The 15853-nt window shown below is 47.0% G+C and overlaps 1 protein-coding gene across 10 annotated transcripts in view; it reads left to right on the top strand.

The window, feature by feature from the left end:
• Positions 1–15853, top strand: part of RIPOR2 (RHO family interacting cell polarization regulator 2) — a 230227-nt gene that overhangs the window by 154820 nt on the left and 59554 nt on the right. For all 10 annotated transcript variants that reach the window (XM_053904843.1, XM_019425292.2, XM_019425286.2 and 7 more), the window contains exons 2-3: positions 13091–13217; positions 14961–15116. In XM_053904843.1, coding sequence (XP_053760818.1) covers positions 13091–13217; positions 14961–15116 — 283 coding nt within the window. The remainder of the gene's footprint in view (positions 1–13090; positions 13218–14960; positions 15117–15853) is intronic.

Here is a 15853-nt window from a genome sequence, read left to right on the forward strand (position 1 = left end):
CCCCCAGGAGCAGCACTGCGTACCCTCAGGTGTTTTTCACGTCTATAATGAGATGCCTGAATGCGAAGCATTTGAAGTGCTGCTTTTAAAAGTGTTGTCATAACAACAGGAATAAAACGACAATGTGACTGAGTTTGAAAGAACTGCCTTAGTTTTAAGTCCATTGTGTTCCCTTAGCATTGCGAGGGCTTCACTGTAACCTCCTGGCTCGGATGAAGGCCGTGATCATGTGATATGACCATAATGGAGTCCGTGCTTTTAGCTGTATTTGCCGTCACTTAACCGTCAGTCAATTCAGTTTACTTGTGTGGATGGCCAAAAAAAAAAAAAAAAAAAGATGACTTGACCAGACGAAACATGTCTTATTAGTTTGATTATGTATCTGAAAAGCTTAAAGGTAATGCGGCCCTTCAGGGCCCCTGGCTGGCTCAGTTGGTGGAGCGTGCGACTCTTGAACTCAGGGTTGTAAGTTCGAGCCCCACGTCGGGTGTTGAGATTACTCAAAAAGAAAAAAAGATAACTTATCCTTTTTCTGGGATGAAACGTATCACGTAGCTTGATTATAAGGCACTGTTCCTTTTTCTGCGTCTCATGCTCGTTCGTAAAGACCGGTGTTCTCCACACGCGCTGGGCAAGAGAACAAGCACGTTGTGCAAAACTAGGCTTCCCAGCACACTACTGGGGACCCTCTCCTAGAACTTAATGTCGTTGTTGTTTTCTCTGTTTAGGATTTCCAAAGATGTGGCTCGGTTCTAGTGAACCAATAAAAAATATGAGCTCACAAAAATGGTAATTTTAGGAGAATCAAATAGCATCAGAAGATGTCAGTATCACTTTGATGCGTTTTCGAAGTAGAGAAACAACACTCACCATTAGCTGGAAATGAGTTGCCAAGCTCTTGGGATACACAGGCCACATGGGAGAAAGCCTGGAGGAGGTGATTGTGCTGCTAGGCACGGGGCCGTTTTCTTCTATGTGCGAGCGTTGTTTTTGAATCTGGCGATCAGAAAGTGAGGGTTTGCGGTGGGTGTATGTTTCTCTCAGCAGGATCAGCCAAGCTGTCTCTGGGGACAGCTTTCCCAAGAGATTGTTCCCTTTTGATGTGCATGGGCTTTAAATATATGTATAACTGTACTGTGATTGCTAACAGCTTCAACCTTCACTGAAATACAAAATGCTCCTTCCTTCCAACCAGGACACCGTTGGTCCTGTTCTGCCATGTCGTGTGCACCAAATGAAGGTCTAGGACTATTCTAGACTTTGCATTTTGCGATGAGTTATGAAAACATTAGTTAAAATCCACCCAACCCCTCTTGAGATTTAAGCTGGTTTTACGTCCTGAGTCATTTCTCCTCCAATTATCATAAGGCCAGCTGCCACTCGCTGCATTTTATTTAATCTGCCAGAATAGAGGAAGAAACAGAGTTTTCGTTTTCCTCAGGCGGAACCGGCGTCAGTCACCTGAGAGCTACTGCAACTGACTGTCCCGGTGAATAGACATGCGATTAACATTTCTTCTCTACTCTTCAGATGAGTCAGCCAGACCCTTAAAATAGCTTTCCCGTGCTCTGCTGTGATTGCTTTGAGGGGTGATAAAAGAGCGAAAAAGAAGGAAGCAGTCGTGTCAAATTACTTCGTTCCTATATGTCTCTTCCCTTGTAAAACGCATATGGCTTTCTAAATAATACATGCCACTTGATTGATAAAAGTCAGAGGCATCTTCAAAGCGCAGGCTCTGGTTGACAGGTAGACATTAGCTCACACCAGCCTTTTACATACATTGTCTCACTTCCTCCCTGCAACAGCCTAAGTGACTTAGCTACTACTGTCTTCATTGTATTGAGAAAAATTAGAGCGTAGAGAGGACCAGTGGACTTGGGTGAAACCTGGATCAGCCTGGCACCAGGGCTCTGCTCTTCTCGCCTACCCTGTGCCAAGAGTCAACAAAGCTGGTGCAGATAGACGGAGCCTCCCCTCGGAAGTTTGTAGCTCGGTTGAAGAGACGAGATGTTCGAGAAAACAGTCATCAAACAAGTTGGGTCGAGTCTGTGACTTCCCGCCAGTGATGCAGAGTTTTGGTGCAGAGGGAAGAGCCTCTCGGTGAACTGCTCGGAAAATGCTGTGAAGGACAGTTGGCTTTGGTGTCAATGAAAGGAATGGGTTCAATGTGGGCACCCGGGGGGGCTCAGCTGGTTAAGCGGTCGACTTCGGCTCAGGTCCTGATCTCGCGGTTCGTGAGTTCGAGCCCCGCGTCGGGCTCTGTGCTGACCGCTCGGAGCCTGGAGCCTGCTTTGGATTCTGAGTCTCCCTCTCTCCCTGCCCCTCCCCCACTGATACTGGCGTGCGCGCGCTCTCTCTCTCTCTCTCTCTCTCTCTCAAAAATAAACATTAAAAAAAAATTTTAAGGAATTAATGGATTAAATCCCTTAAATAAGAATCCATGAGTCCCTCCTGACTATCCTGACAATCATGGAATAAGCAAACAAATAAATAAAAAGATTAAGGAAAGCTCTTTCTTACAGTAGAAAAAACAAAGTTATTAAGTTCAAAGAGGACCATTTTGCCACCATCATAGTAATAATTGATTTGGGCAGGAGCCATCAATGGATGCTAAAACTCCTGGGTCAGAGTAACAAGATATTGGCATAGCCTCCAAGTACCTCCTTACCAACCACTTATCAATTACAAAGGCAAAAATAGTAACTTTCCAGGGGAGAAACTGCCCAACAACACCTCAACCGAGTGATCAATGTTAACATCACCAGTAATGGGACCAAGAGAGTCCTCGTGCCGTCTGATGCGATGCCTTAAGAAGGACAACAGTACCACTTATGTGATGTCACTGCCCGAAATGCAGAGCCTGAACCTAATTATGAGAAAATGTCGGACAAACCCAAACGAAGGAACATTCTGGGACACAGCTGGTCTGTACTCTCTGAAAATGCCAATGTCATGAAAGACAAAGGTCAAGCAAGGAACCCTTCCAGATTAAAGGAGGCTAAAGACACATGACAAGAGAGACAGGGCATGGTCCTGGACCGGCTCCTGGCATGAGGGTAGGGGTGCTAGGCAGTACATTATGGGGACAGTTGGTGGAATTTGAATGAGATCTGCACATTAGATAATAGTATTGTGTACATGTTTAATTTCCTGATATTGATTACTACACTGTTGTTCTGGCAGTGAATGTCTGTGTTCTCAGGAAATACACATTGACCTATTTCAAAGTAAATTTGCATCATACTGGCCGATTGCTCAATGGGGTGGAGCAAATATATGCATAAATATGTATATGCAAATTTCCCCAAAATGATTTAGGAAATAATGTGTATGTGTGTGTATAGGGGGAGGAGGACATAAAATGTGGCAGACGTCAAAAAATAGTAAATCTGGGGGCGCCTGGGTGGCTCAGTTGGTTAAGCATCCGACTTCAGCTCAGGTCGTGATCTCACGGTTTGTGGGTTCAAGCCCCACGTCAGGCTCTGTGCTGACAGTTCAGAGCCTGGAGGCTGCTTCGGATTCTGTGCCTCCCTCTCTCTCTGCCCCTCCCCTGCTCATGCTCTGTCTCTCTCTGTCTCAAAAATAAATAAAAAACATTAACAAATTTTTTTTAAAATAGTGAATCTGGGTAAAGGATATAGGAGAGCTTTCTGTACTTTTCTTACAACTCTTCCGTAAGCTTTAAATTATTTCATTTTTTAAATTTTTTTTTAATGTTTTTATTTATTTTTGAAGGAGAGAGAAACCGAGTGTGAGCAGGGGAGGAGCAGAGAGGGAGACATAGAATTTGAAGCAAGCTCCAGGCTCTGAGCTGTCAGCACAGAGCCCAATGCGGGGCTCAAACTCACAAACTGTGAGATCATGACCTGAGCCGAAGTCGGACGCTTAGCCGACTGAGCCACCAGGCGCCCCAGCTTTAAATTATTTCAGAATCCCATGTGTGTTTTTTTTTAGTTGACTTTTGAACTAGGCTTCGAAAGCACTCATGTGTTTAGTCCTTATCAGTATTTAAAGTAGTGTGGCTTTTAATGATCTAAAACTTGCTATCTTCAGAAAAATGTGATTTTCCAGCTTTGCTCGCTTTTGCCTATCTGGCTCACTCCCATTCTCGAAGTAGCCGGTTTTATCTTCTTTATGAAACTTCCTGGTGGCCACTGTCTCATTGATCTTCTCTATTGGGAGAAGTTTGTAGCTTGGTTGAAGAGACGAGATATTCAGGAAAACAGTTATAATACAAGTAGGTTCCTGCATCCGTGAGTTCCCACCCATGATGCTCTATGTTTGACGTTATTATCAAAAGCTAGTCTTGTTTAGCACCTGCTACCTCCCAGGCATTATATATGCTCTCTCATTTGCCCCTCATAAAGATCTTCCAAGTGTTTATCCTTTATATAAATGAGGGGACTGGGATTCAGAGAAGTAACTTGCAGCGGTTCAAATGGCTGTAAGCTGAACCACGCAAACCGAGCCCAGACCCCTGGCATCTCTGCTCGGCACTTTTCTGGAGCCCTGAGAAGCAGGTGCTGCCCTTGGTGTTTCTTACATCACAAATTGTCTCCCATCTGCTTATGTACAGTCATATTCTCTTCTCCAATTAAATTACTGAAGCTGTTTAAATCAGAGACCTGTTCCGGTTCTCTTTGGATCTTGGACAACGTGCAGAATCCTGCCAGTGTTGAGCGTATCACATATACTTAATTATGTGCCGATGGATGGAGTCTAAGAAACCATGGAAAGAAAACCATCAATATTGGTTTACAGCGATTCTGAAGATGAATTTCTTTCTTTTTCTCCCAAGTTAATTGAACCTAAGTCTTTATTATCGCAATCTCTGTGTTTCTGTAGCATTTCACCTTTTAGAAAGCACTCTGCTACCAAGACCCCATACCTCAGCGGTTAGCACACTGGTCTTGTAGAAAGCCCTCTTTTATCTTATGTATGTTTTTAGGCTGATGTCCTGCCATCTGCAGGGATGATGAGAAGTCAGGTTAGAAGATCTCCCAGAAGGGGCACCTGGCTGGCTCTTGGAAGAGCATGTGACTCTTGATCTTGGGGTCATGAGTTTTGAGCCCTGTTGGGTGTAGGTAGAGATTACTTAAATAAAAACTTTGAAAAAGTAGAACTTAAAAAAAAATGTTCAAGTAGCCTTGTAATGGTAAGATTGAATGATGCATTGATCTCAGTTGAACCTTATAATGCTTAACTGTTACTATGGGAAGGAAATACCACTCTCATTCCACAGACACCAGAATGGAGACCCAGCAGGTTCGGCACTTGCCCAAGATGCCATGTTGGTTCTGCCGTCTCTTGCTGACGAGTGAGTCTATGGCGCATTGTTCGCTAGATTGTTTTTAATCCATCCGGGTTACTTGTCTTAGTGTCGTGTGTCATGCGTGCATTTATTATTCGGTTAATGTTGACAACTAAGAAGTAAATATTAGCATTGACTTGATTTATTTTAAAGCACTGCATAAAAAAAATAGCCAATGACTTAAATATATCTACTTTTTTTTTAAAGATTAGTCAACTTCTGTAATAGGCACCTTGCAACCATATAATAAGCAGACGCCTATTTTTAGGATTCATCTTAAATCATCATTTAGCATAGCAGGCTATTTACATCTGGCCCACATGCCTCTTTCAGACAACTGAATTATACTTCTGCTCTTGACCAAGATGGTGGGGGGAGCATAAACAGGATGGCGATGTTAAGAAGCAGAGGAAAGGAACACAAATCAGCCTTGCAGAAGTGACTCAGAAAGTGCAGGGGTGGGGGAGCTGCGAGCGGCATCTCACACGGCCTCGGGATTGGATCACAAAAGCGTCAACTCTCAGCCGGTTGTTCGTCGATTCCGCTTTTCCCTTTCAAGTCCTGATTCCCTGGCACTTCCTCTTGCAGAAGGAGTGGGGACTTTTTCTAAAACTTGACAGTGATTTTTTTAAGAGCTTTATTGACGTAGAACTCACATACCGTAGCATTTACTCACCCGAGTGTACAGCATGGGCCTTAGGAGATGTGTGCGGTTGTCCGACCGTGACCACAGCACAGTGTTGGCACACTCCCAAGGCCCCCCAGAGGTCTCTCCTGCCCCTGTGGCTGCTGCCATCCTGGCACCAGGCAAACACTTGAATTGATTCTAGCATTTGTTACTTTTACCAGCACATCACCCAGCAACCTGCCTCCAGACCTGCTATAGTCATCATCCTGTCCCAGAGGATTGGTCTCGCCTAACTTCCGGAGAGGACGTAGCTTTGAAACTGTTGGCTTTTAAGTAGACACTCTCCCCTCAGGAGAAATCCCTCGGTGAGAGCCGAAATATCCTTACCATGGTCACTCAGAAATCACAGATGTCTTATATTTTCTATCAGCAGTGGGAGTCTTCCGGATTTACCTGTATGTGTTCTTAATTAGATTTGGTTACATAAAAAGAGGAAAACGCCGTAAAAACCCTTCTCTTCAGGGACGCCTGGGTGGCTCAGTTGGTTGGTTTAAGCGTCCCACTTCGGTTCAGGTCACGATCGCATAGTTGAGTTCGAGCCCCCACATCGGGCTCCCTGCTGTCAGCACAGAGCTCACTTTGGATCCTCTCTCTCTCTCTCTCTCTCTCTCTCTCTCTCTCTCTCTCTCTCTGCCCCTTGCACACTTGTGTGCTCTCTGCCTCTCAAGAATAAATACGCATTTAAAAAAAAAACTAGCTTTCTCTTCAAGGGTTAGGGCGATGATGTCCAGCCATTTTGTCATGTTTTAATTTCACGATGTTTGGGTCCTATAAGCCAAGCGTGGACTAATGCTAATTAGTCCCCCATTTCCCCAAGAGAACCCTGGGTTCACCATCAGAGGGGTTCGCTTTGCCTTTGGCCACATCTTAAAATCAGAAATAAAAAGCGTATATCACACAGACTGGTTCTATTTCCACTGATTATCCAAAGGAACATATGGAATACGGGGCAGACTTAAGTACCCTTTTTATTGTTATTTATTTTTTTAATGTTTATTTATTTTTGAGACAGAGAGAGACAAAGTGTGAGCAGGGAAAGGGCAGAGAGAGAGGGAGACACAGAATCCAAAGCAGGATCCAGGCTCTGAGCTGTCAGCACAGAGCCCGACGTGGGGCTTGAACTCACAAATCGCAAGATCATGACTGAGCCGAAGTCAGACACTTAACTGTCTGAGCCACCCAGTTGCCCCTTAAGTACCCTTTTTGAAGATAGTTTATGAAGAAAGCTGATTTATAACCCTTTCGACAGAGCCCTATAAAAAGAACCTGATAAAAATAAGCAGGTTGCAAAATTTAGCATGCATTATGTTCAGAATCATTGTGTTTTTTAAGTTTATTTCTTGGGGGGGGGGGGGGGAGGGGGCAGAGAGAAGAGAGAGAGAACCCAAGCAGGCTCCGCACTGTCAGCGGGGCTCGAACTCACAAACCATGAGATCATGACCCAAGCTGAAGTGGAGAGTCAGAAGCTCAACCCACTGAACCCCCCGGGCACCCCAATAATTCCCATTTCCTTGAACGAATCTCGGTAGATTTCGCTCTAACAATCTGATTCACATTCCTTCTAGCTGACTGGACAGTTTGTCCAGTTACTTTCAGGTTGCTCCATGCCTCGGGCCCCCCTCCCTGACCCGGTCGGTGTGGAGACTGTGGCCGGGCAGGTGTTGCAAGGAGGTCAGCCTGCAGCTGGGCTCTCCGGATCCTTACCTTAGGGCACTCGACCTCATGGGTCCCCTAGAGGAACGGTTCAGATTTGGGAGGAGAGGCTTGCAACTCGGGCTCATCAAAGTCACAAGAAAGCATAAGCCAGAATACAGGGTAATAAAGATACAATGGGAGACAGACCCATCGCCAGGACCGAACTTTTCCAAAGTTTTTCTTCCCCTTTTACCACTTCTGCTGGTGTAGCTACCACACGCCGCAGTGTAGACCCTGCTGCACGCGGGCCTGCTGTGTGATAAAAGCTCGTATTGCCCACCCCGCAAGCAACTGTCCAGGGTTGATTTTTATATCACTCATTCATGTATTCTTAAGAGTCAGCTTATCGCTTCGTTCTCCAGCTAGCCGGCTGTTTCCCCCTCTGAATTACACTCATATTGTGGTCGAAACAGGGCAGGAGACCCGGCGGCGTGAGCGGGGACCTCTTCATCCCCTGGTTCCTTTTTATCTGCCTCCGCCCCCACCCCAGACCCTGCCACCTCCAGGCTCTGTGCTCTTCTCCACGACCTGCCTGCCGATTTGATCAGCTGCCTTCTAATCTAAACCAAGCCCAGGACTTTCCACCGGGGGCGGTGGCTCACAGCGCCCACCGAGGCCCAGTGTACCTGTATCCCCGTGTTATGACGTGTAAAATCCGATACTCGCTTTAATTGCAAAAGCCCCTGGTCCGTGTTTGGTCGGATCCTGTCACTGTGCCACAGAGAAGGAAGCTGCGTTTTTCAAAGAGTCGAGAAGAGAAGCAGCTGTGGCTTTCTGGCTGCTTTTCCAAGAGGCTCAGCTCAGAACGGCAGGGCCTGTTCGAGGCAAGGTGCTTGGGATTCTTTCCAGAGGCATCCCATGCTTCCCGTGGAGTGAGGAATGGCAGGGCAGGGACAGCTGCCTGGAACACCAGCCGGGTGTCCTGGGACAAAGCAGAGTGAGGACCAGACCCACACTTGACCGTTTGCCCCAGAATGGAAACTGGCCCGGGATTGGTCAGGTACAGAGGAACTCTGGTGTTGGCATCTTTCAGAAGACTGGGCGATGAGTCCAAACGTTTTTCGGAGCCCCAGCAGTTTTAAGTAGCAGCACCCAAAGAAGAGTTGGTTGTTTTCCGAGGAGTTTCTTGGTTACTAGGCATGGTATCTGAAGAGCGTTGGCCTCACGTGCTGGGTGCCCCATGTGCTGAGTACCCCCCCACACACACACAAGTTTTGCAGATGAAATAAAGACGTTGGCACAAAGCTCAGGACTCGTAAGGATGTCACCGGGGGAATCTGAACTGTTCTGGTGTAATGAGAATTTGTGAAACCTGACACATCGCTTCTTAGAAGTCAGATTTCTCCTTTGCAAGACTTCTACACAACAATATAAGTATATATGTTGCCCAGCACGTATCACATATGTTCCTTTTTTGTCCTTTTTTGAATGTCTATTTGTTTTTGAGGGAGAGAGAGAGAGACAGAGCACGAGCAGGGGAGGGGCAGACAGAGGATCTGAAGCAGGCTCCGAGCTGACAGCAGAGAACCAGACGTGGGGCTCAAACTCATGAACCGTGAGATCATGACCTGAGCTGAGGTCAGATGCTCAACCGACTGAGCCGCCCAGATGCCCCCCGGGCCTATTATTTTCTAACTGCCACGTAGTATTCTATCCCAGGGTTTTGCCGTGATGCATTATCGACTGTTGCTGTAAAAACTGGCATTTGTTTCCGTTTTTCCCCTGTTCCACTGCCTGTCATCAACATCCCTGTAAATGCCCCTTTGTGAACTTGAGTCTTTCTCTACGGGACATACTGAAGAGTAGACAGGACATGTTAAAGGATACCAATGTTTAACCTTTTATTTTATTTATGTATTTATTTATTCGAGGAGAGAGAGAGAGCACACATGTGAGGGTGAGCAGAGGGGAGGGGCAGAGGGTGGGAGAGAATCTTAAGCAGGATTCGTGCTCAGCACGGAGCCCAATGTGGGGCTCGATCCCATGACGCTGAGACCATGACCGACCCGAAATCAAGAGCCAGACGCTCAACTGACAGAGCCACCGAGGCGCCCCAAATGTTTTACTTTTTAAACAGATCTTCCAAATCGTCCTCCAAACTTGGGAGGATAAACCCAGCTTTAACCCCCTATCCCTACCAGCATCCCAGCATCGATACTCCAGTTCTACGTGGCCTTTTTTTTCTTTTTTTAAGTTCAAGCGTTCAGGCCAAAGGAGCATGTAAAAGGAAAATGTAAATGACTCGGGTGGGGATGACTGGTTTTAAGTCCTCAGAGCCCTGAAAGGGACCGGTGCAGTTTGGGGGGTGGTTTTGCTGGAAGCTGGGAAGACTGCATCCCTGGGACTTCTTAGGGAGCCAGGGAGGAGCCTGCAGACTTTGAGAGCACAGAGGCGGAAGTGGGGTCATCAAAAAGGAGGCAACAGAGCCTTTCAGGTAAATGTGCCAGTGCGGAGAAGCTGAGGCGGCCGGAAGGCTGGTAGCAAAGAACTTGCCTCCTTCTGAGTTGCGGGACGGGGTGGTCACGTGGCCCGAATGCCTCCTCCTCTGTCTCCCCGCTCCCAACCTACCCCTTTCGCCAACAGCCGGACTTTGTGTGGGGGGGCTGTGCACTTGTGCTCTACGACTCCCCTTGGGCGGCTTGTCAGCCTTCGGGACAGCTGACCCGCAGGATAGAGATCTTGGCCTAAACCAGCTCTCGGCCAAATTCTTGCCTGATAATGATCATTCCTCAGACCAGCAAGCACGTTCCTACTGATCGTCCATTCAACATGTAGCTTCCGAGGGTTTTACCCATCCCAAAGCACTTTACAGTCGTAGAATCCTGGACAGGCGTGTGTCTTATTCTCAAGACCCTTATCTGTTGCTGAACGGAGGGAAAAGGTGAATTATTCTACCATCCGGTTCATGGGTTTAATTCATTTAACCAGACATTTAAACTTTGCAAAGAGAAGCCTATTTAAGACCGAACGGTATACGTTAAAAGTTGGAGTTGAGAAGATTATTCTAACTGAAGTTTTAAAATTTCAACCAACTTGGCATCATTTTTTTTTTCTTGTCTTTGCTGAGCCTAAGAATCAGTTGAGGACCTTTGCAAAACCCCAGTACCCACGTGGCCTTCCGCATTAATTAAATTGAACGCCTGGCCACAGGATCCCGATGCCCCTAGTGGAAACTACCGATCGAATGGATAAGAGAAAACAAATCTTTGTGGCTTAAAAAAATGATCATGCCATTAAAATATTTCAAATGCTTTAATTCTTTCCCCATGATCGAAGATTCCCGTAATTGCAACAACAGATCTACTGAGCAATAATTTATAAAGTGAGATACAGTACTAATAAAATTCCCCAAATTTAGACCTTAAGGTGATTATAAAACTGTCGACTACAGAAATAACGCAAACTAAAGTGTCTTCTTCCTTTTTTTTTAAGTATTCATTTATTTTTTGAGAGAGAGAGAGCAGGGGAGGGGCGGGGAGAGGGGGGCAGAGCACCCGAAGCGGGCTCTGCACCGACAGCAGTGAGCCTGACCGGGGTTCCATCTCCCGAACCTTGAGATCCGGACCTGAGCCGAAGTCGGACACTTAACCGACCGAGCCACCCAGGCGCCGCGATGATAGTGTCTTCTTGATACTCAGGACAGGTTGGCGTGTACACACAAAGATGGCAGAGGCGTGCTGTATGAGCCTGAGACGCGGACGACCTCTTAGGAAGCAGCAGAGAGCACCTAGAAGGACCTCGTTGAGTCTTGCGTTTCTCCCTGCCATCGGTGCGTGAGGTAGTACCTTCACTGCACGCACGCGCGCGCACACACACATCATCACTTCTTTGATTTGATTTTTTTAATGTTTATTTTTGGGAGAGAGAGAAAGAGAGACAGAGCACCGGAAGGCGAGGGGCAGAGAGAGAGGGAGACACAGAGTCCGGAGCGGGCTCCAGGCTCCGAGCTGCCGGCACCGAGCCCGACGCGGGGCTCGAACCCATGAACCGTGAGATCATGACCTGAGCCGAAGTCGGATGCTCAAGCAACTACGCCACCCAGGTGCCCCTCCATCGTCACTTTTAAAATGCTAAAGAACGCCAGCAAAACTTAACCTCCCACTCCCACCCCTGCCCCCTCCCCCCATAGCTGGCATGGAACTGGTAGGGCTGTGGTCCCATCCAGCAAGCCTGGTGCCTGTTGTAAAGCCTGTTGCTGGGTGAGTCAACACCCGGGCTCTGCAAGAATCCCTGTACACCCCAGAGCTGCTTTCTTCTAGAGAGGGAGGGAGGGGGTAGGGACCGAATGAGGGGATTTAGAAACCAGCCAAGGCATGGGGGGGGGCCAGTCCGAGTATGCCCTGGCGAAGTGACTCTTCCATCCCATCTGAAAAGTTCCGCTGCTGTGCCTTTTAGCTTTTCTTGCTTGCTTGCTGGGTCTTTAAAGGACAGTTACTGGTGCTGTTCAAACAGGCCAGGCCGGTGTCTGCTCACTCTGGAAGCCCTCAGTCCTCCCAGAGGCTGCCTCCCCATCCTCCTGGAGCCTGTTCCTCTCCGGAGTGAGGTTCCCTGCTAAGACAATGGTATCTGCTTCCACTCTGCCTGACCTAGGCGGGTAGAATTACCTAACAGCTCAGGCCAGTCCTTTGGGGGAACTAACCTCAGGCTTGTGTCCGCCAGAGTTGTGTTTTGACAATGCCTCTTAGTCATTGGCGTGGTGAGTCTTGACAAAAGCCGAGCGAGAGACTGAAATAGGGGGCGTGCTTTCTGCTGTATTTCCCCCTCCCTTTCCTCCCACTCCTCCTGTATTCTCATTTAATAACCTACATTATCCCCACTTTTGTGAATGCTCTCTTTACCCGTCTTGTTTTGCAAGGCCACAACAGTGGCGAGATCGTATCTTTCAAAATATACTTAAGGGTAGAAAGGAGAACAAGCTTAAGTAAATTCATCTCTCAAGAAACCTCGTGTTTTCAGCCATCTGACTTCTAAATGTAGAATCCTACCCTGAGACCTGACTGTGTTTTGAATGGGATGCTGGGCCTGGCCGAAACGTTGACTTGGCCTGTTTGTGTGTTTCTGCTGTTGAATGGAGGTAAACGTTCCGAAGGTTTCGTGTATCTGAGCCTGTCAAAAAAAAAAAAAAAAAAAAAAAATCCCAGAAAAGAAACCTAAAATGACTGATAATTGTATGCAATTTTCATTTATTTCTGTCTCAGTAGGTGGGTATCTTTTTCTTCTTCACCCGCGAGCTGAATCCTTTGGCTGGAAAGGAACGAGCCCTAGGAAACAAGACTTACAAACATCTAATGGTCTCATGACTCACCTCACCTCACCTTTGTCATTGTTGACAAGCTTAGTGTTTTTTCTGCCTGGACCTGCCTGTAATTTGCCATAATCTTTCCACTGTCTTACAGGACTACCAGCCAGACTCCCAGAAATCATGTTGGTAGGGTCCCAGTCCTTCTCACCTGGGGGACCCAATGGGATCATCAGAAGCCAGTCCTTTGCGGGGTTCAGCGGCCTTCAGGAGAGGCGATCCAGGCAAGTCGTGTGCGGGTCTCTTCCGGGACGCAGCGCGAGAAGGACGTGAGCTCATGCCCTGGAGAGGCTCTGTGAGCACGCAGCCTTGTCAAAACACACACACACGTGCTATTTGAATCTCTTTCATGAAACAGACGTAATGCACCAAAAATTAAGGACCGTGGTTTCTTTTCTGTCATTTCAAATTCCTGCTGCAAAGCAGATGGCTGAGGATCTTGGACAAGCCAGCGGTATCTGTGCATAGCTTTCCCCACCCTCCCACTCCACGCCCCATGCAGCACATTCCCCACGGCATCCAGATTTGGGAGCCTGCGTTGGGTATAAAGTTACGCAGCCGGTAAAGACAGCATCTGCACATCAACTCTGGGCAGCAGATGTCATTCGGATACGGGCTTGGGAAGTTAGTCTTCCGCTTTCTCTGGAATCTCCCTTCATCTACGCCAGGACTTGGGGGAACACACGGGTAATGAAATAGGTAACATGGAGTAGGTCTGTCGTCAGTTTTTCTGACACAGCAGAGGTCTTACAGGCTCTCGGGCCCTTGTGCTCTGACCTGTCACATCCCCTTTGGTGTGCACGGTTGCGGCAGAGGAAAAGGCACGGGGCAGGCACCTGCCACACTCGGAGGTCACGGCTTTCCTGTTGACAGTGGGGTCAGTGAGGTTCTGGCCTCTTGGTCTCCTAATCGGATCGGTAGTTTGGGTCTAAGCTATCAGGTGTCCACTTTCCCACCGCACTCCCTGCCACTAATGTGACACTAAGTTTTATGTTCTACCTAAAGATAATTTACTCCATCAAAATCAAGCTGAAAACAAGCTATTGGCCCAGCTACATGGACTTTTCTTTTTTTTTTTTTTAATTTTTTTAATGTTTATTTATTTTTGAGAGAGAGAGAGAGACAGAGTGCAAGCCGGGAAAGGGCAGAAAGAGAGAGAGGGAGACACAGAATCCAAAGCAGGCTCCAGGCTCCGAGCTGTCAGCACAGAGCCCGCTGCAGGGCTCAAACCCACGAACTGTGAGATCATGACCTGAGCCGAAGTCAGATGCCCAACTGACTGAGCCACCCATGCGCCCCTGGACTTTTCTTTAATGCTGTCTGGAGTTAGCCACATGTCGTGCTTTTACCTTTATCTAAAAACTGTTCAGGGGCACCCGGAGGGCTCAGGCTGTTGAGCATCTGACTCTTGATCTTGGCTCAGGTCATGATCTCATGGTTCATGGGATCGAGCCTCGATTTGGGCTCTGCACTGACAGCATGGAACCTGCTTGGGATTCTCTGTCTCCCTCTCTCTCTGCCCCTCTTGCACACTTACTCTCTCTCTCTCTCTCAACAAACATTTAAAAACCAAAACTGTTCATTCACATCCTAGACGAATTTAGTAGACGTTCGTGCCCAAGGTTACGTAGCACACGTGTTTTTCCAGTGGATTATATCCTTCTGCTTCCTCACTTCCTCGGAAGTGTTTGTCCTTGGCTTTCCATAAGATGTCAGTGGTGTGGCATGTTTCCACGCAGAGCACCGTACCTGACGGGCTAGCCAGGTAGCCTGTCCAGTTCAGGGCAATAAATCTGATAGTACATCTGCTGATAAACTAAACACAGGATGGCTCAGGTTGTGCATATATAAGGGACCGATACCTTCCCCGAAAGACATGAATACAAACACAAGATGATGAAAAAGGCATGTCTTTGCTCAAGTCCTTTTGGATGCTGAGACTCACAATCTCTTTTCTCTCTGCGTAGATGTAACTCCTTTATCGAAAATCCCTCCGCTCTCAAGAAGCCTCAGGCCAAACTGAAGAAAATGCACAATTTAGGACACAAAAACAATAACCCTCCCAAAGAGCCTCAGCCTAAGAGGGTAGAAGAGGTCGTCAGAGCCTTGAAAAATGGACTTGAGTAAGAACATTGAACCAACAATACCCTAGAACGTTTCTCCTTTCTAAAGTCCTGGGGGAGGTGGGGGCACACAGCAAAGTCTTAGGAGATCATTTTAAAATGTCTATTTCTGTAATGATATTTCATTCTTGCACCGCAACCGAGGAAGCCTTAAATGAGCCCCAAACATGTGAAATATGTTGGGTTTCCACATCATATCCATGACATTGAAGGACATCTGAACTAGTGATGTGTTTAACTCAGCCTCGAATTGGAGTTCACTTAATTAAACAATGGTGGACAGACGTCTCCATTTTAGTGATTGCTGAGGAAGAGTTCTGAAACCTTCCCAAGTTGTTGTATTATGTCATATTGTGTCGTATATATTATATATATATTTATTATTATTATTATTATTATTATTATTATTTTCCCAGAATAAAATTTCCCTAGAGTGCAGGGTGCCCTATAGAGTCAGTGTTGTATTTAACTGGATAGAATTCTGGGAACCTGGACCCAGGACAGACTCCATAGGTGTTTTGCCCCTTCTCTCCCCATTGGTTTTTCTTTTTGGACTTTCAGCCTCACAGGGTTCTGCTCTTTAACCATCTGGATAGTACCAGAAGCAACTGCTGGAGCTTTCCAAAAGTTGAGAGATTGGGAAACACACAGCCTCTCTCCCACCGACTTTGCCCTCTGCAGAGCAGGAACCAGATTCTCAATCCCCTTCAGGAGGACAGGGTCAGCACCGGCACCAG

The sequence above is a fragment of the Panthera pardus genome, unplaced genomic scaffold, assembly GCF_024362965.1.
Source record: "Panthera pardus isolate Hobbes unplaced genomic scaffold, ASM2436296v1 HiC_scaffold_17, whole genome shotgun sequence".
NCBI classification, from domain to species: domain Eukaryota; kingdom Metazoa; phylum Chordata; class Mammalia; order Carnivora; family Felidae; genus Panthera; species Panthera pardus.